Source organism: Penicillium soppii (assembly GCF_028829465.1).
Source record: "Penicillium soppii strain IBT 18220 chromosome Unknown utg000004l, whole genome shotgun sequence".
Taxonomy (NCBI): domain Eukaryota; kingdom Fungi; phylum Ascomycota; class Eurotiomycetes; order Eurotiales; family Aspergillaceae; genus Penicillium; species Penicillium soppii.
The window spans coordinates 1,331,671-1,351,156 of NW_026643234.1; the positions used below are offsets into that span (position 1 = coordinate 1,331,671).

At 47.8% G+C, this 19,486-nt stretch overlaps 7 protein-coding genes across 7 annotated transcripts; 3 read left to right on the top strand and 4 right to left on the bottom strand.

The window, feature by feature from the left end:
- Positions 1-387: 387 nt before the first annotated feature.
- N7529_003917 (SDR family oxidoreductase) lies at positions 388-1,521 on the top strand (the record flags this gene model as incomplete). The annotated part of the gene is made up of 1 exon (XM_057239444.1): positions 388-1,521. One exon carries the CDS (start codon positions 388-390, stop codon positions 1,519-1,521), a length of 1,134 nt encoding a protein of 377 aa, XP_057098739.1.
- Positions 1,522-1,867: 346 nt separating this feature from the next.
- N7529_003918 (Plant methyltransferase dimerization) lies at positions 1,868-3,167 on the bottom strand (the record flags this gene model as incomplete). Its single annotated transcript, XM_057239445.1, has 3 exons — positions 1,868-2,351; positions 2,412-2,687; positions 2,743-3,167. 3 exons carry the CDS (start codon positions 3,165-3,167, stop codon positions 1,868-1,870), a joined length of 1,185 nt encoding a protein of 394 aa, XP_057098740.1.
- Positions 3,168-3,599: 432 nt separating this feature from the next.
- N7529_003919 (S-adenosyl-L-methionine-dependent methyltransferase) lies at positions 3,600-4,790 on the top strand (the record flags this gene model as incomplete). Its single annotated transcript, XM_057239446.1, has 1 exon — positions 3,600-4,790. The coding sequence occupies one exon, from the start codon at positions 3,600-3,602 to the stop codon at positions 4,788-4,790; it is 1,191 nt and encodes a 396-aa protein (XP_057098741.1).
- Positions 4,791-5,354: 564 nt separating this feature from the next.
- Positions 5,355-6,961, top strand: N7529_003920 (O-methyltransferase family 2; the record flags this gene model as incomplete). The annotated part of the gene is made up of 5 exons (XM_057239447.1): positions 5,355-6,289; positions 6,352-6,513; positions 6,574-6,613; positions 6,674-6,803; positions 6,885-6,961. The coding sequence occupies 5 exons, from the start codon at positions 5,355-5,357 to the stop codon at positions 6,959-6,961; spliced, it is 1,344 nt and encodes a 447-aa protein (XP_057098742.1).
- Positions 6,962-7,260: 299 nt separating this feature from the next.
- N7529_003921 (Acyl transferase/acyl hydrolase/lysophospholipase) lies at positions 7,261-12,439 on the bottom strand (the record flags this gene model as incomplete). Its single annotated transcript, XM_057239448.1, has 6 exons — positions 7,261-8,610; positions 8,662-9,948; positions 10,026-10,810; positions 10,873-10,993; positions 11,060-12,196; positions 12,251-12,439. 6 exons carry the CDS (start codon positions 12,437-12,439, stop codon positions 7,261-7,263), a joined length of 4,869 nt encoding a protein of 1,622 aa, XP_057098743.1.
- A 1,367-nt stretch (positions 12,440-13,806) lies between these two features.
- Positions 13,807-15,741, bottom strand: N7529_003922 (NAD(P)/FAD-dependent oxidoreductase; the record flags this gene model as incomplete). The annotated part of the gene is made up of 6 exons (XM_057239449.1): positions 13,807-14,150; positions 14,242-14,784; positions 14,857-15,285; positions 15,349-15,388; positions 15,462-15,558; positions 15,617-15,741. Coding segments are annotated over 6 exons (1,578 nt in total), but the record flags the coding sequence as incomplete, so codon positions are not given.
- A 638-nt stretch (positions 15,742-16,379) lies between these two features.
- Positions 16,380-18,399, bottom strand: N7529_003923 (MDR family MFS transporter; the record flags this gene model as incomplete). The annotated part of the gene is made up of 6 exons (XM_057239450.1): positions 16,380-16,696; positions 16,752-17,169; positions 17,227-17,538; positions 17,587-17,903; positions 18,038-18,137; positions 18,190-18,399. The coding sequence occupies 6 exons, from the start codon at positions 18,397-18,399 to the stop codon at positions 16,380-16,382; spliced, it is 1,674 nt and encodes a 557-aa protein (XP_057098745.1).
- Between the last annotated feature and the right edge of the window lie 1,087 nt (positions 18,400-19,486).

The following is a 19,486-nucleotide window of genomic DNA, read 5'->3' on the forward strand; positions in this document are numbered from 1 at the left end:
ATTCTGCCAAATCTGGTAACGATCAAGGGGTATCTGCCAGATTACTCCAGATTACGCCAAGACCCGAGGCTTACAGATTATGATCTATGCAGCCATGTAGATCACGGCAATACGCCACCAAACAAAAACATTATGATCACTGTGAGGAAATTATAGAAAGCCAAATCCTGCCGCTGTGAATAGATTGTTTGCTTAGCACAGATTACGCGCTAAAATTCTGCGATTGAACTTTTATGCAGGCTAAGCTTACAGTGGGAATCATGTCCAGCGTGATGGCAGCCTTTTTGCCTTTTGTCTATTGAAAGGCGAGCTGCACGATATTTGCAGTCAAACTGGTAGAAAGGAAACCGACCAAGTAGAAAGATTATGACCAGCCCTTTGCACGATATGGCGAAAACAGCTTTCATCACCGGTGCAAACGGCATCAGCGGTAGTGCCATTATCGAATATCTCTGTAACAAAACCACCTCTGACGACTGGGACTCAATCATTGTCACATCGAGGAGTTTGTTCAACTCCACCATCACGGACCCTCGAATCAAGTTCATTGCTCTCGATTTCACGCATGATATTTCCTACTTAGCCGAGAAGATGAAGGAGATCTGCGCCCCTGTCAGTCATGCGTACTACTGTTCCTACCTTCACAAGGACGATTTTGCAGAGTCTTACGCCGCCAACAAAACTCTATTCGAGAACTTCTTGACTGCCATCAACGAGACAGCCCCCAACTTAGAGAATATTACACTCCAGACTGGCGGAAAGTACTATAACTTGCATGTCGAGCCCGTGCCGTCTCCAGCGCGGGAAACCGACGCGCGTCGCTATGGACCATTTGAAAACTTCTATTTCCCCCAAGAAGATATCCTAGCAGAGATGCAGCGTGGCAAGGCCTGGTCGTGGAATGTCATCCGCCCCGAGGCCATCATAGGTGCAAACTCGCAGCCATATGGCCTGAACGAGGCCCTGACCATCGCCATGTACTTTTTGATCTGTCGCGAGCTGGGTACCGCCGCCCCAATGCCGACAAACCAGCGATACTGGGAGGGCACTGAGGACGTGTCGTACGCACCTTTGATCGCCGACCTCACTATATTCGTGTCGACGCGGAAGTCGTGTGCCAACGAGGCATTCAACGTCACTAATGGCGATCACTTTTCCTGGCGCTATATGTGGCCGCGTCTCGCCGCAAGTATCGGCGCCAAAGCCGATTCACAGCAGGATTTCAAAAAAGCAGTGCCTAGAGAGGGCGAGTTGCAGCTTGAGTGGAGCCTGGCCGAGTGGTGTCAGGATAAGCGTAAGGTATGGGATGGCTTGTGCGATCGTCAGGGTTTGCCAGGTGCCAAAGCGACCTTTGATCTTGCTGGTTGGATGATTGGGGATTTTCTTTATCAGCGAACGTGGAGTGCAACACTGAGCGTGAATAAAGCGCGGCGTTTTGGATGGACTGGTCACATTGATTCCTATCAATCATTTATCGATACGTTCGATAAGCTTAGACAGCTCGGATTGATACCCAAGTAATGTGTGGGGCGAGAAATTTCAGTCCATTTGAAACTCATTCTCTCCGCGAACGTGCAAATGCTAGTACTTTTCTCTTTCCAGCTCATTAATCAGGTTACTTGAACTCTTTATCAGACACAGTAAGTCTTGACTAGCTGTCTCGCAACTAAGTGTTGAGAGAAAAGTTACCCCTAACCCCATTAGTCCTTGCTTACTCATTGAATCTAGCACATAATAGTTCAAAGGCAGACAGACGGTTGGTGATTTGATCAAATAACTGACGCGCCCTATGAAGTAGATAGTGAGATCACTCTAGGGCCACATTCTACGGCTCTGATCAGCTTTGAGCCAGTGAAAACACGTCGTTCTAGTCCCTCTTCAACCTGGCCTCCATGATGGTCCATTCTCCCGGCGTATCTATCGTTTCTAAAACCTCCAACCCGCCCTTTTCCAATAAAGCCTTCTGTTCAGCCTTTGACCTTTGTGCACCTCCAAGAGATGCCAACATACTCAAATCAAACCTCGTTACATTCTTACTCGGATTGAAGTCCGTAGCTAAGGCTTCGTGAATTAACAATCTCGATTCAGGACTCATGGCTGCGGCAAATTGTGAAAGGAATTTGGCGGCCACGTGGTCAGCATGATTATGCAGGACACCACGCAGGTAGTAAACGCGGGCGCCTTTGACAGGCTGTGGGTTCGCCATGTCATGATCCATGATTTCGACGTCAGGCAGGGATCCAGCCTCAATCTTGCTAGTGACCTGGGGAAGGTCTTGCAGAATGATGCGACCCCGAGAACGTGGGAAGGAGCTGCGGATGCGCAGGGCTTGGTGGCCCAGACCGCCGCCGCTGAATGAGACAGGGTCAGTTTGAATTTCCCTTTCTTTATGTCATCTGAGGAGGCCATACATATCGACGAAGAGAATGTCCTCCATGTTTGAGTTTTTGAAAACAGTCTCAAAGGGGTAAAAGCTAGCGAAGTCTTCCTCTTGGGTGGTACGAGGGAGAGTCATGTAATCGTTGAAGTATTTGCTTATACTTGAATCCTCTGACATGCTCTCCCAGAAAGTTTTGGTGGTATTAGCCCCGAACTGCCAGGCACAGTGATTTGCGTCAGGTAGCACTTTGTAATTGTTGGCACGAAGCCAGGCTGGGAGAGCAAAATATGAGGGCATCAAGGCAACTCTGAGTTAATCAAGATCAGTAGCCGTGTTAGAACCAGACAATATGAGATACTGACTGAGTCATAACGTTGCCTTTTCGGTAAGGCTTAACGTAGTCCCTTGTGATTGCGTTTGCTGCATATTGATCCAAGGAGACTTGATCGACCATATAATGTGCATCCAACAAACGCATGATTCGAGCAACCAAGGCCGGATCGGCATCGAGCTCTTTAGCAATATCGGCGGTGCTGAGAGACTCCGAATGCTTAGAAAGAACGTCAAATATGCCCATCTCACAAGCCACTCCGGCGCCAAACAGCTCAAGCGGCCCCCATGTCTGGGCTTCAGCAAAAGTCATAGGGGTGTGGAGCTGATGTACTGCCTTTTCAGCAAGATGCAGCGCTCGAATGCGAACGTTCTCGTCAATATCAGAAGGAAATAAGCTGGAAACTCGACCACAGAGACCCTCGAACTCTTGAACCCATTCCTCAGTGGTAGACATAGTGATGTGGATGGAATTATGACGTTGATTAGCCAACAGGTGAAGAACACGAGGAGACTGCGCATCCTTTATATGCTATACGTAACATACATAAAATGCCAGCACCTCAAGGGTTCATGCATATCTATTGATGTGTTAGATTCACATATCCAGATGGCATGCGGTCATCCATGTAAGCATGACACCACGTGACCAAACCAACCCTAGTTGTGACAGACGGGCTTACATAGCTGACAACATGAAACTTGCAATGTACTCAGTAAAGCTGCAGAAACAGCCTTGAGGGATAACACGATCAGAGAATCATAAAGCACGTCGGCAACCATCGCACTAAGATGCAATCCTCATCATTAGAAGCTCATCCACTCACACCCTTGAGAAAATACTTTCTTCTCATTCTCACTCCGCCTACTTTTCATTAAATCAATTATCATGACGCCCGACAAAATAGCTCACATACAAACCCTTGCGGCAGAAATTACCGACTTGAGCCGAACCTTGAAGGGTTCTTCTGAACAGTTCATGGTCGACAGCCTGCCATACTTGAAAAAGTCCGAGGAACTTGTCACCCTTGTGCAGTCTCCTGCAGAGCATGCCACATCGTTAATTATCAAAACTATGGAAACGGCTGTTATCAGGACGCTATTGTCGTTGAATGTGCTTCAGACCATTCCGACTACAGGTTTCATCTCCCTTCAATGTCTCGCGGAAGCCACTGAGACTCAAGCATCCCTGCTCGAGCGCCTCCTGAGAGTGGTGACCAGAACAGGTTTTCTAATTCACGAGAATGGCGCATATCACCACACAAACACGTCTTTGGCCTATGCTGGTCCGCTTGGGGCACTTTTCACCCCTTGTTACGACGAAGGAATTCGGGCCTTGATCAGGCTGCCCGAGTATCTATCCGTGAAGGAAAAGGAGGAAGCAAAAAACTCTAGGTACAGTCCTTTTACATGGAATGAAGGCCAAGAGGGCAAGACTACATTTGAGATACTGTCAAACATGCCGATAAGAACTGAAGGCATACACACTTTGGCAATGAATGTCCAGCATTTGCGACCATACACAGGCTTCTTTGACTATGCTAAATTGATCTCCGAAGATCGCGAAAGACCTGTTTTCGTGGATGTGGGTGGGGGTAATGGACATGTTATAAAAGAGGTCCTGCAAGCATTTCCTCAGATTCGGCCCGAACAGTGCATCCTGGAAGACCGTGCGGAAACTCTTGAGCTAGCCAGGACAATGGGCTTGCTTCCTGCTGGCGTGAAGCTTCTCGAGCACGACTATCTTACTCGCCAGCCAGTCCTAAACGCAAAGGCGTATCACCTACGCGCAGTAGCTTATAATTTGGGCGATGCCGAACTTGTCCAATTGTTGAAGCAGATAGTACCAGTGATGGGCCCAGATTCGAAAGTTTTGATCGCCGAGAATATTCTGTTTGATGACAACGGCACTGCATTTAGTACAGTCTCAGACATGATCATGTTGTGCATTGGCGGTAAAGAAAGAACGGAGCGAAACTTTCGTGAAGTCCTCGAAGAGGCCGGCCTGATGGTGGATGGCATTCACCGGTCACCTGGATTGGAGTATGGAATTGTGGAGGCAAGCTTGAAGATGTCATGAGCTACCATGAGCAAAAGGCAAGGAGCAATTTGATAAAAGTGGGGCCCCTACCTTAAATACCTAGGTAGTCCTCACCAGACGCTTTCTTTTTCTACCAGAAATATATTTAGTTCTCTGTGCTTTGATTCTTTATGACCAGTATAATAGGTGGTGCTTGAAGTTACTGATCGTGGCCTGTCAATTCTATAGATTTACTGGTAATTCATAGTTTTCTAGGTAGGCCGCTCACACAGGTAGCTTCCCCAGTTTCTGGCATAAGTTCAGCCGTAAATTTTTACGCCAATGTTCGTCACATTTATTAGTGATAAGAGCGTTTCAAGACACGGAGATTATTATCCTGCATGCACTAGCCCTGTGTTGCCTGTATCTTACTAATGACGATATGCTTACACTTACGCTAGTAATCATATGTTGCTTATATGCATTCCGAATCTATCACGGCAACTCTGTTGAAGGAAATATGTACCACTCCTATTAGAGACATGGTACTTAAGTCCCACTCAACGTTTCTCTGTAGCCTCAGCTGGATAGCATTTACCTGCCTCCAAGTGCGTACCCAATAAAATGGCCTCCGATACCAGTCGATCGATTCACTTGGTGAAGATAATAACCGACAACACTACCAAAATTGAAACATATCGTCAGGAACAAGGACTATCGCCCCTCAGCTTGGGGCCTGACGCACCGCTTGATGTGAAATATCCACCAAATGTGGAACAATGTCGACGGGCTCTGATCGATGCTAGCCTGGAGTTGAGCGATTTGGCAACGGGTCCCGTCGAGCTTCGTCTCGTACCTGGATGGGCCGTCATGACTATGTTTGGTGTGACACAATTCATCTGCGACTTTGAAATCGCAAAGCAGGTGCCTCTGATAGGCGACATATCATACGACCATCTCTCCAAAGCTGTCAACGTCGGGACATCCGTACTCCGTCAGGTCCTGCGGGCGGGCATGCCCTACCACATGTTCTATGAGCCACGGCCAGGCCACGTGGCACACACAGCCACGACCAAGGTCATCGCGAGGGATGCACTGATCAAAGACTGGACTGGACTATCCACGGATGTCTTGTTTCCCGCTGGCGCTGGGCTTACTGAAGCATTGAGAAAAGAGCCTGCGGCCAACGACCCCGCCAAAACAGGTTTCATGTTTGCCAAAGGGGACGGCGAGGCTGGGATGTTTATGTACATGGAGAAGCACCCAGAGCAGGCTCGAAGATTTGCAGGCGTCATGGGGGCATTTCAAAAAGACGACTCGTACTCGCCACGCCACCTGATCGACAGCTGGCCGAATGATTTGCAGACCGGTAAGCTCGTTGATTTGGGCGGATCTACGGGCGCCGTGGCTTTTGCGTTGGCCGAGGAGTTCTCAGAACTCGAGATCGTGGTACAGGATCTGCCTGGGGCACTTGAAGCTGCCCAAGTTCGAGAGGGCAAGAATGTGTCTTTCATGGCTCATGACTTTTTCAACGAGCAGCCTGTTAAGGACGCTGACGTGTACGTGGACCCAATATATCGGATTTCCGATAATACCTAACTTTCCACCTCCTTGATGCCAGATTTCTGTTCCGCTGGGTCTTGCACAACTGGCCCGATGTTTATGTTCAACGCATGCTGAAAGCCTTGATTCCATCGCTGAAGCCTGGTGCCAAGATCATCATCTTTGACGAGATCATGCCTCCGGCTGGCACCTTGAGCCTGAGCGTTGAGCGATATCAGCGGTAAGATACACAATCCGTTGTACCCTTGCCTTCAGACAATGCTAATAAAGCGTGTTTCAGAAACATTGATTTCGGCATGTTAACCCTTTTCAACTCCAAGGTACGTATACCCAGAGAGATAAATGTTTTTTCCTATTCTCACCTAAACTTTTAATTGCAGATTCGTGACATTGAGGAATGGAAAGAAATCATTACCCAGTCAGACCGGCGTTTCGAGGTCGCCAATGTTAGATACCCCGAAAACTCCCGACTTTCCCTGATTGAAATTGTATGGCAACCATGCAGGTCTGGTACGCATTGTGTCCCATCGTTGGAAACCGGCACTAGTAGATAGAAGTATGAGTCACACTCCTTAATCTCATCTCCAACAGGGCAGTATAACCTCGAGCTTCTATGGATCGGCGTGAAACCCTTTGACCTGGGTAGTTTTAACTTTGTTTCTGTCTAATTCTGCTAGGCCTAAGATGAACAGAGAAATCAAATACATGAAAATCAATAGCTTTACAAATTATGTCAGATCGTACAGAAACGAGCCCTCACTGACTGTAACTATTCAGGCATATATTAAATCTATTGCTTCAATTCAAGATCCCTACATCATGCATCTGATTTAATGAGGCTATTCCGAATTCTAAATAGCGATTTGTTTTTTATAGTGCTAAATAAATTGTATGTATTTCCTTCTATCGTACCATTGTAATCACAAACTAACAACGCACGACAAAGAATAACAAAAAGACAATCTGCTTAAGAAACCAACTTCTTCAAATCCCCAATCGTTGTTATTTCGAGATAGAATGAATCTCGAATCTCGATGCCAAGATTCTCTCGCAACTTCTGTGAGAGAACGAGCGACATGAGCGAGTCAAGCCCAATATCCCCGATTTCACACTCGTCAGTCAGTAAGCCTATATCAACAGCGAGCTCTTCAGCCAATATGTCTATAGCGCGGGATGCAACATCATCACCACCATCGGGCTCTTCGTAACCACTGTCGCTGTCGCTCTTTTCAACTCGTCCAGTTGGCAGTGGCGAGTCCCTTGGCGTTAGAAGACCGTAATCAAGCCGAGGCATCATCTTTGGACTACCACCTGGCTGACTGATTAACCCAGAGCGTGGAGGAGTTATAGGAGATGTAGGACGCCTCGCAGACGTCTTGGCCGCTACCGCCGTTGAAAAGGCCTTCTCTTGCAGGGAATTTGCAGATGGTAGTGAACTTGCGACAACAGATCTCTTATTCTTGATTGGAGGAGCAAGAGAATTTGCGCTTGCTGGGCGAAAGAAGCGATTCAGCATCACTCTAGGCCACTCCCGGAATAAGATGGCTTCGACGAGACCGACAATTTCGCCGTCCTGTAGAATATAGACGTCGCCGACATAAGAGCCAAGCTTGCTATTTTTGTCAACAACCTCTGGCACCATCCTCACGTATGCGAGATATCGACCCCCAGGAACCAGTGGCTTGGCAAAACGCATGGATTTCCATGACGGCGTGATGAAGAAGTTGTTGGTATTGTCAAAGTGGGTGCCGCCATTCAAAATAAAACCAGACAGAGATACCAGACCATCAATAAAATGTGGTGGCACAGCCCAGTCTCCCTGGGTGTCTGATGGGAAAATGACTTCGGCTACGGCTTCGTCGTCATTGAGTATGACCGATTGCATCGTGCGATACATGCTAGAGTAATCCACCAGCTTACCAAAGAGGGTATAGGCAAGGTCGGTGGTCAGTTTGTTGGCTGTACCCTTAATTGACATAGAATTGAGAGCGTCGATGCGGCTGGTAACAAGCCTGGTCGTTCGAGCCCAATTGGACAGCCAAGCCGAAGCGTCTTCATAGTAAGCCGTAGCATGGCAGTACCATTTGTCATTGACTGGATTGAACCATTTTATGCTGACCTCGCCAGAATCGAGGTTGGCTTCAGCATTGACAAGAATGGGGTATGGGTCAACAGAGTGTGCGTTTTTCACTGCCGGAACTACCGGGTCGTGATACTCAAAATTGGCGATATTGATCCCCATTCCCTTAAAAGTCGATGAGAAAGCCTTTTCCTGGACCCTTTGGGCCATCGTAAATGCCATGTCGGCATGAAGAAACTTTCATAGGTTAGAAGGTTGAGACAAACAAGGAGTTCATTGTCAACTTACCGACGAAGCAACTCCATAGCCGTTCATACCATGCCCTTCTATCACATCTCTGAGTGATGGATCAGTCATATCGCATTCGCTCAAAATTTGTGCTGTCAATGGGTCGTAACTCTCGGAGTAAATTCGGTGGATGCTTGATGTTCGGAACCCGCTAGCAATGGGAAGCGCTGGCTTCGGTGAAATCTGACCTTTGGTCAAATTCCAATTTCCTCGGTACTGGATCCAATAATTCTTGTTGTTCCAAGCGTAGGTCGGCACGGACGCAAGTCGGAGTGCGTGCTCAAATGGACGATGATATTCATTCCAGTCGATGTTGAGACCAACTTCGTATAGGCTGCTCAACATCTTCACCAAAGATGTCCAATTCTTGCTGTCACGGTGTAGAGTTGAGCATGCTAGACGAGTTTCCACAAGTGTACGGTTGATAAAGCCGCTGCATACTGGATGATGGCCCAACTCAACCCAGACGGTGGATTTTGACACCACGCCAGCTTCCCACGCTGCATTGAGAGCTCCAGCGAAGTTGACCGTCTCTCTGAGCGAGGTGGCCAAGTAAGATACATCGACTCTAGCGCCTGCCTCGATGACTGTTGAGTCTCGCGGAGATATAATGGGGATTTTGGGTGTGTTATAAACAATCCTTTCGGTTTTGCGACTGAAATCGTCGACGACATTGTCCATCTGAGCCGTATGATACGCATGTGGCACATCCAGAAGTGTAGTCTTGTACCCTGCCTTGGAAAGACGAGCTGAAATTGCTTCCAGATGCTCGACAGTACCGCCAATAACAGTCTCATTGGGACTGTTGATGCAGGCTACTTCGAATGGTAAGCCGTCCGCTTCACGCGCAATATCGGCCACTGAGGCGCGAACCGCAACCATGCCGTGAGTGTACGATGAGCAATTTGACTCCAGAATAGCTGCTCTTGTGCCAACGAGGAAGACTGTGTCACTGTCAGACAACACGCCGGCCACGGCCAGTGCAGCATATTCGCCCAGGCTGTGTCCAATGACAGCACATGGCCTAATACCAAATTCCATGCATAGTCGAGCGAGCGCAACTTCAACACATACGATGGCGAGATGTATAGAAGAGGCTGGCAGGTCTTCGCGGGTACTTGTTTTATCAAGAGCAGGTAGGAAGGACGGGAAGTTCTGGCGACGTGCAAGACTGTCAAACTGATTAAGTTGGGCGCAAAAAAACGGAGAGTCCCGGTAAATCTGCGCTGCAATCCCGACATAGAAAGTACCTTGGCCAGCAAAAGCAAAAGCGACGGGGGCTGTTTCCTTGGGGTCGGAGTCTGAGTCATGGCAGTTGCGACGTGCGGTTGAAGTTGTTTGACGGCTTCGGTCAAGGATCTTACTACAACAGATTTCCGATATTCATAGTGACGCCTCCTGGCCGAGAGTGTGTAGGCAATGTCGGCAAGAGATACGTCTTGCAATTCTTCAATATACTCCACAAGGCGCTTGATATTCAAGCTGAGAGATTGAGCTGTCTTTGCTGAAACTGTAATGGCATGAGATTCTCGCGTGTCTTCACACAACCGTGGCCTTGGGCTGGCCTCTTCGATAATCATAGCTGTGTTGCCTCCAGCAGCACCAAAGTTATTCACCATAGCCAGCCTCTTTTGTGTAGCCACCGGACTCCAATTGGCTGCTTGAAAGGGAATCACAACACCCATTTTGCTCAAGTCTGGTAGCGCAGGGTTCAAAGCTGTCTTCACACCGATATGAGGCGGAATGGTACCATTTTGAAAGACTAACATGGTTTTGACAAAAGCCATGATTCCTGCAGCAGCCTCTCCATGCCCCATGTTGGCTTTGACTGAGCCCACATGCAGGGGTTTTGGTCTATGGCTATGAAGACTGGGAGGTGCAAACACACTGGTGACAGATCTCATCTCGGTGGGATCACCAGCTTGCGTCCCCGTACCGTGCATTTCAACGTAGCCAACATCCAAGGGGTCGATACCCGCTCTTCGGACAATCTGGTTGTACAAAAAGGCTTGCGCCGCGTCGTGAGGATGCGTGATCGAAACAGCTTCCGCTGAATGAGAAGTAGCCGCTGATAGGACTACCGCAAGAATGTTATCATTGTCGGCTTCTGCATCCTCGAGCCTTTTGAGAACCACGCTTCCGACTCCATCTATTTAGCAATGCCAGTCAGTAAACTTCTAGAAAACTACGCAGTGATAAGACTCAACATACCTGATCGACAGTATCCGTCTGCTCCCTCATCCCAAGTCTTACAGCCCCCCGTAGGGGATAGAAAGTGGCCTTGGCTGAGCCCAGCATATACATCGGAGTTAGTAAGGATATTCATCCCTCCCTAAAATGATAAAATTTAATCAGCACTTAGACCTTAATTATCTCTGGTAAGAGTCGGGAATCTCACAGTAATGGCCATGTCAACATCTCCACTCCATAGCGACGAGCACGCGGCTTGAATAGCTGCCAAACTCGAAGAGCACGCTGTGTCGACACTAAAGCTAGGGCCCCAGAAGTTGAAAAAGTAGTTGATACGTCCAGGGCCAAATGCCCTGCATCCACCGGGAATAAAATAAGTCCCAACTTCTTGTCCAGAGTTGACTTCACGATAATCGTCGCTGGCTTGGCCGTAGAAAGTACCAACGCGCTGGCGGTGAATGATGCCTCGACCGTCAACATACCCGGAGTTTTCCAGAGCTTCGTATGCCGTCAACAAAGCCAGGCGCTGCATTGGGTCCGTTTGTTCGGCCTCTCTGGGTGACATGCCGAAGAACATAGCGTCAAACAGCCCCGGGTTTTCAACAAAGCAACCAAACGGAGTCTTAGACGTGTTTTGTCGTTGCTCCGTGGGGTCTACGTGTGTTTCGACATCGAAGCGGTCGGCAGGAACATGACGGTGCATATCCTGCCCCTGCATCAACCTCTCCCAGAATTCTTTGGTGGTGTCTGCGCCCGGAAAACGACATGCCATGCCTACGACAGCAATCTTCGACGATTTGGTGTCTTTTGGTGGACTTTGTCCGAGAGCAATATCCAATACAGCTGGCAACATAGCTATATTTGACACCGTTGCGTTGGGTAGTTCAATCTGCCAGCGTTCAAGCAGGTTCTGGTTGTAGTGAGATGGCTGTATGCTAATTAGTTGTGCAGATTTGGGCACCATTTGCTTCAATTGCTCGGTGGCGGTGTCAATCACCATGTCCCACCGCACCCTCTCGGTCAATATCTCTTCCAAAATCTGCTCGAGTAGAGATCCAGCCTCTGTCTCCCGAAATGGCTCTCCACTTACGGGCGATATCAAGGGAATGTGCAGCTGCCGTGTGGATTCGATCTTTGGGACGACTTGTCTCACGTGCTCCACACCATACACTGTATCAGTATGCCACATGCCCTGGATCTTTCTCATTGGCACATTCTTCGTCTTTTTGAAGGCATCGGACTCTGAGAAAAGCGCCTTCAGCGTTTTTGGCGGTCCACCTATGCTGACCGAATTTCCGGCGTTGTCGACGTTGAATACAGACGCGCAATTGGTTGCAGGATATGCCTATTGCATTTATTAGCATATCACTAACGACTATCATTCCAGTTTGGCGCTCACCTTGTCTTCATTGAACTGGTTCACCGCATCACGCGCGTCTTTCTCATCCACCCCGTGGACACAATATACCCAGGCACCGTCGGCATTGATCTCATCCTGAGAGAACTCCAACGATCGACAAACTTGATCCACAATCAGACCAAATCGAAATGAGATTCGGGTGATGTATTTAGCGATGCTTGGTATCATCGAAATGCTCGGCGAGAGAGCTATTGCAGCTGCCGACAGTAAACCACAGCCCCTTCCGATGAGTAAGGTGCTGGCCGATGTGAAATTGTATTCCAGTGGATAAGTCTCATGATATCTTGCTGAATGTGAGCTTTTTTTGTCTCCTTTTAGCACCATTGAATGGGGTGAAACATACGCAATAAAACTTCCTAATTGAAAAACTAAGACCAAGACTCGCTCGATCGCTCCACCGAGTGGCGTCTTTCTTAATCGAACAACATGATCTGTCAAATCGAGGACGCTCTCGAAAGATGGGATCAGGTCTCGGTGCAGATGGCCTAGTCTGCTACACTCGTCCTTCAATGCTAGTGTCACACATTCTAGCAACGATGCCAGAACCACATGATCTCGCTCTTTGCTGAGCAGATGCAGCTTTCTGAAGAGGGTTCTTTGATCGCCCTCTGGGTCTCCTTGGGGAATTTCTCCCGAAAAATACAAGACTTTGGCCGAACTCATTGCAATGTTTGCCTGGTTGAGATTTTATAAGATGTGATTCCAAACATTAGCATAGGCTTCTAAGATTGAGTGTTTTTGAGTAGCGCATGTACACCTATTTATCGATTACTGGCTATCTGCCGGCTATTACCCGTCAGCATATAATCCACGAGTATATTACCACAGCATCTGAACTACTGACTTTGCTTACCTTGCTTACCTGGACGCCTCAAACGGCTTATCGGAGCGATGAACTCGAACAGTAGCGGGGGGCCTTTGATCCCCAAAAGACTCGTCCGCCGATTCGCAGAATCGGAGGTATTCAGCGGCAATCCTAATCTAGCTGTTAATACTTGTACCTCCGATTTTATCAATGGTAAGTTGAATACACATACCAAATTCAACATCCCAAGAGCTGAATAAAACATAAATTGCGAACCCAATTGTTCGTCAAAGAGATTCAGGCTCCAACTTCGGCCGAATCACCAGCTCCGACATTTTCACATGGCCACAAGTACTCAAATCGAAAGTTCCCTTCTCCGGGCCAGATGTATTTTCCGCCCACACTTACATTGCTGTGAGAATGCTCGTGAAGAAAAACTGTCCTTAAATTGGCTTCTTGATGTATGATATATTGACTTGACTACGGTAGATGTTACATGATCAGGATGTATGAACTCTTGTGTCACGTTGTTTTTTGTGAGCAATGGTGAGTGTTTCTACATATTTATCTCGATATCAATATACTAGCATAAATTGTAGAGCATCGTATATTCGATAAAACTATGTATCCTCTCTTTCATCTTCAAGCCCTCGTGTTCATGTATACAGATTGCTGCTGTAAACCTCAATAGCTCCTTAGCTTCTGACAAAAAGACAAATTCAATTTACATCTTTGAATCCCCTGCTCGGTCACGATAAAGTCCTAGACTCCCATGCTCGAGGCGAGCCTTCAGACCATCTATATTGCTGTTCTCAAAGTCCTTCAGCTCACCCATGGGAAGAACTGAATGCATGGTGCGCATACGCTGAAGGGCTGCCGTCTCCTCTGGTGAAAGGTTTCCAAGTAGCTTCTCTTGATCGGACGTACCTGCGGCTTCCACAATGTTGGTCAACTTTGTTTGCAATTTCGTGTCGTGCAAGTCGTTAAGAGCATTAAGGCAGAGGTCAATAGCTTCGGTAATCGACTCGCTCGTAGCCTTTGGTGCTGTTTCCTTGTCTGCAGCTCCTTGTATGACTGCCGGATTTGGAACTATTAGCTTCTAATATACAAGGGATACAAATGGAGAGAGCGTCAAAAGACAGCGAAAAGCACAGAGGGGTCTTACCTGGCCTGAAAACTGCGAATGCTCGATCAAAGCCTTCCTCATCAAGATCGGACAGGATCGGCTGTTCTTGCATACGAATTTGCTTGAGAGCAGCCATCACCACAACAAGGAACAACGTGTAGCCGTGGTCAACCTTCTTTGCATACCACCTGGAGGCATCAACCTCGCCGCACTCTTCCTTGATTGACGCATTGATGGAAGTAGCCGCTGCTAGGGCACTAGATAGGGCCAGATGATGACCAGACGAGAAGAAGGGATCGATGAAACATCCTGCATCGCCGACAATACGGAAGTAGGGACCGGCATACGCGCTGGCACTGTAGGAATAGTCTGCGGCTTGTCTGACTTCAGAAGCCAGTTCAGCAGGTTCCAAATACGAAGATATCGTCGGGCAGAGTCTAACTAGGCTCGCCAGGGTTTGAGCCTCGGTTGTTCCTTCCGGCAAGGCCTTCTTCTTCGCAAGGAAAATGTCTCTTCGGACAACAGCTCCGATTGATACTGTACCGTTGTGTAAAGGCAGCATCCACACCCAGCCTGACCCATCTACATATGGCCATACACGATTGCCCGGTCAGCAAGCAAGAAGCGGAGTTTTTATATAGTTGACAGACTCACCTCTCATGCCTTCGGATATGGGCTGGTTTTCGCGATCTGTTCCTGGACTTGGTGGGATATTACCCTTGAAGTACCCCCACATAGCAATGTTCCGGAAACTTTCGTTGAACTTGCGATTCTTGAGATACTTGTTTGACAGAACACCAGCTCGGCCCGTCGCATCCACCAAATAATCGAAGCAGATGGTACCAAAGCTACCATCTTTCATCTTCCATTCGGCCGAAACGGGTCGTCCAGGATTGGCCACTTTGTGTTGGCTGGTGAACTTGTCGCTCTCATAAGGTTCGAAATTCACCGACTTCAACGAGACATTCTCGAAGGTCTTTGCGCCACTCTTCGCGGCGTGGCGAAACAGAATCTCGTCTGATTCAGATCTGACCACGTTCCAGGAATACCCATTAGGGCCGTTTGCCCGGATGAAGTCAGTGTCTGCGACAGCATTGCATTAGAAGGTCGCTCCACATAGTACTGGGGTCATTTGGCTTCACTAACATCCCGCACTCTTTGCATTGAGTTTGAAAAATGCACCCAGCTGCATCCAAGGTCAGCTCATCTGAACTTGCACAAGAGACATGAATTCTTTTTGCACTTGGTGGCCATCTCACTTTCTTCTGGAATCCATGCTGTTCGAAGGTGTCTTCAAGGTCGATGAAACGTAGTAAATATCTCATTGAAGGGAGAAGACTCTCCCCAATGTGGTATCTGAACAATTTAGTTTCTCAAGCAGGCAATGTATGAGTCCCAGAATGTAAATTCATACCGGGGGTGGCTATCTGCCTCGAGCAACACAACATCAACTCCTTCGCGTGCAAGAGCAGCCGCGGTATAAGAGCCTCCAGGACCACCACCTGCTACGAGAACAGTACAAGATTGAGGAATCGCCATCTTCTTCAGGATAGAATGATATGAATAGTGAATATTCTACTTAATTATAGTTGGATAATGTGGAAGCTATAAGAAATGATGTGGATTTTGTTCGTTCAGCGCTAATTTGGCGACAATTTTGGAAATTCCCTTGTCAGCATTGTGGATGTTGATGCTTACTCCCGAGGTCGGGATTATTGCTTACCGTGCTTATTCTCATATGGCTTTCCGCCAGAATTCCTGCCCATAATCAACCCTGCTTGCTTCATGCTGGGAGTCATATACCAAAAACCCCATCAGTAACAAATAGGGGCAGTCGTCAGAATAATAATTTCTTATGCAGCATGCAGCCTAATTGGAAACGTCAGTGTAATCATTTGACGGTACATCAGTTTATCATATTAGGTAACATTCAGGATACAAACGCCGTATTCTATGGCAAACTGAAGAAATTGATAAAGCCCCACTTTATTAAAGACTCTATCCAACAAATATAATACATCAATCCAGCAAAAGGTCTCTAAATTTAGCAACAGACAACTTCAGATCTCTGGAACCGGAAGCCTGAGTCGCAGAATGCCTTCCCTCCATGAAGGTGATGGCCTAGCATTCAAAGCTAGCCCTTAATCAGACACAAAAATGATCTGGAGACGAAGGTATCATGCAACGCCACCGTTAGTCTTCTTCAGATCATCACCGTGGAGCTTCTTCCAGCTGCCAAAGCAGCCAACCACAGTGGCGACACCAAAGGCAGCAATTGAAATCCCAAAGACAGCTTTTAGACCAATCATGTAGGCATCGATGATGATAGAAACTTGCGAGGCCGTAAAAGCTTCACGAATTTGTGTTGCACCGGTCCCAATAACAACCGCCGGGTCGATCTCGGGGAGCGTTTTGGCAAGTGTTGCAATCAGCTGATTGCTGAAGGCGCATTGTACTGCTGATAGAAAGAAAGCTCCACCAACGGTCAGGAAAACTAGAACCACTGTTAAAGGATAGCTCATGTAAGGTAAATTAAATGAAGGACTCACAATTAACGATAGCTGTAGCCTGCGACATGTCCTCTGGTGAAGCATGGACTTGCGCGTTTGACATGGCAATCTGGAACGTGCAGCCGATGCTGAACCCAACAATGATCTGATACCCAATCCACCTGCCAGCAGATGTTTCAGTATCAAAAGTATAGAATAAGCCAGTACCGACGGTTGCCAAAACGCCACCTATGACCCAGAACAGAGGTACGATGCCGATTTTGGATAACGCAAATCCCTGTACAATGGAAGCTAGGGTTAGCGGGATGATTAGAGCGAGCATCTTCACACCAGATCCAATTGGACTGCTGTTGTAGACGCTCTGGAAATATATAGGAAGGTAGTACAGGAGATTGAAGTAGGCGCCGCCAAAGAAGAACATAAATATGGAGCCCACGGAAATGTAGCGTTTCATGAACTAAATTATTGTGATTAGCTCATGTCGGAGTAGGATGTAACTTGCATCATAGCTTACCAGCCGGGGGACAATCATTGCACGCTCTTTCTGGTAGATTTCCCAGGCCACAAAAACCGGAACAATCAAAGCAAACCCAACCAGGAGGCCAATAACCTCGCTGCTCTTCCACGAATGTGTTTGTCCACCATACTGCAACGCCAAGATAAATGAAATGATCAATCCCATCATAAGAGCTCCTCCGACGAGGTCCATTTGCAAGAACTTTTCTCTGGGTGTAGCCTTTGCCGGGGCTGCGCTACTTGGGGCCTTGAAGAGGAAAAAGATTGTTGCGGCAGCTAGACCCCCGATAGGCAGATTGATGTAGAAGCACTAACTAATGGTCAGTGATAGCTAACATTCCGATGGCTTTCATCTTACCCAGCGCCATGACACTTTGTCAGTAAAAGCACCGCCGATGAGCGGTCCCAATACTGCGGCTAAGCCATAGGTCGCTCCAGTAAAGCCCAAAAGCTGTGGACGTTTCTCAGGAGGCGCAGCAAGCCCGATAATCGTGAAAATTCCTACGCCAACTCCGGATCCACCGAAGCCAGCGATAGCTCGGCCAATAATGAGGGTTGTAGGGTCTTGAGCCACAGCGCAGATGAGGCTTCCCACCTCAAAAATGAGTATAGCAACGAGAAACCAAAGCTTGATCGGAAAGTACTTGTAAAACTTTCCCCAGGTTGATTGGAAGCCTGTAATGATTAGCATTTTGTGCTGAGAAGGCTTTGAGGCCTGCTACCCAAGCATTCATAGATGAAAAGAAAGGGGCCGCTCTGCGTGAAAGGTCAACATGCCATCCATAAACGAATATGTCCATATAACTAACCACTGCCATATGTCATCAAATAGCCTGATCCGTACCATGACACTTTGTTCAGGTCATGGAATTCGTCCGTGATTTTAGGGATGGCCGTGCCGAGGATAGTCTGGTGATAGCTTTGGTCAGTTGCGTAGTGCATCGCGAAATGAGAAACTAACATTGTCAAGTGCCACCAAGAACATGCCCAGCATGAGCGAAATGACAACAGCAGCCAGGCGGGCACCATGCGGATATTCATCAATGGCATGAGCTTTTGAATTGCGGTTGGCGACATCCATGCCGCTTCGTTCTGAACTTGACACAAGGGAGAGCAGCGGAGGCTCTTCGGCGGTCGCCTGCTTCTCTGAGTTGGTGATCTGCTTGTCCATTGTTGGCTACGGCGATATGGCAGGGTCGAAAATTGCCTCTTTTCACATCACATCACGAAATAAATAGCTTCTTTATTCATTTATGTACTCCCTAGGTCGGCTTCGGACGAGCTCCAGTTGCAACGGACAAACTCGAACAAAGACATGTCATATCTCCGAGCTACATATTTAGACAAGGAATGTCGCAGTTCGGCCGAATTAAGCTCGGCCCCAATTCAATATTCTTCTTTGATGTATCTGATTCGTCCGAATGGCCCCTTCGGATGAAATTTATAGATTAGTCAGCATTGTCACGCCGTCCGAGGGCATCTGCAAGCACAACAAAAGGCATCTTAGCCATCATTAGTACCGAACCGCTTCTCGGTCCAGCCTTTTTGATGGGATATCTATATATTCTTGCACTCGGTCAAAAGCTGGTCTTTCTTTCCGCGGTTATAGCTTGCAACAGCCTACCGACCGAATGATGAACGTTCCCTCGGACGAACCCGTAGCAAAGCGCAGAAAGGTTCGCAAAGGTACACACAGTTGCTGGGAGTGCAGGCGGAGAAAAGTCAAGTGTACTTTTTCATCGCCAAATGATGCGATTTGCACCATCTGTCATCGTCGAGGCACAAAATGCACCAGTCAAGTGATTTTGAATGGACTGGAAGCAGCTAAGAACGACATAGGAGATGCTGAACATGAGGATGCTGTTAATACACAGCTACTGCATGAGAGTCGTGCCCCTCCTCAACCAGATGCTAGTGTTGGCTGTTTACCACAAACTCCACGTCAGAAACGTTCAACGCCGGCATCGTCGGCACATGGCAAAGTCAGTCGGTGTCTTCACATACACGGATATCCACTGATGATATAACAAAGCAAACGAATGTATCAATTCGCCTACAGACTGAAGAAACACCAACCCAACCTGCAGTACATCAGTTGCCACCGACAATAGTGTTCAGTCATGGCTCCCATTCGCAGACTTCCGCTTATCATAGCATCACTCAAGCCCTGCGAAGCTCTCTGCCTCCTCAAAAAGACATTGAAACTCTGCTTGAAAATCTCAGCAGCATGTCTATCTTCTGCTATGAATCCAGCTTCA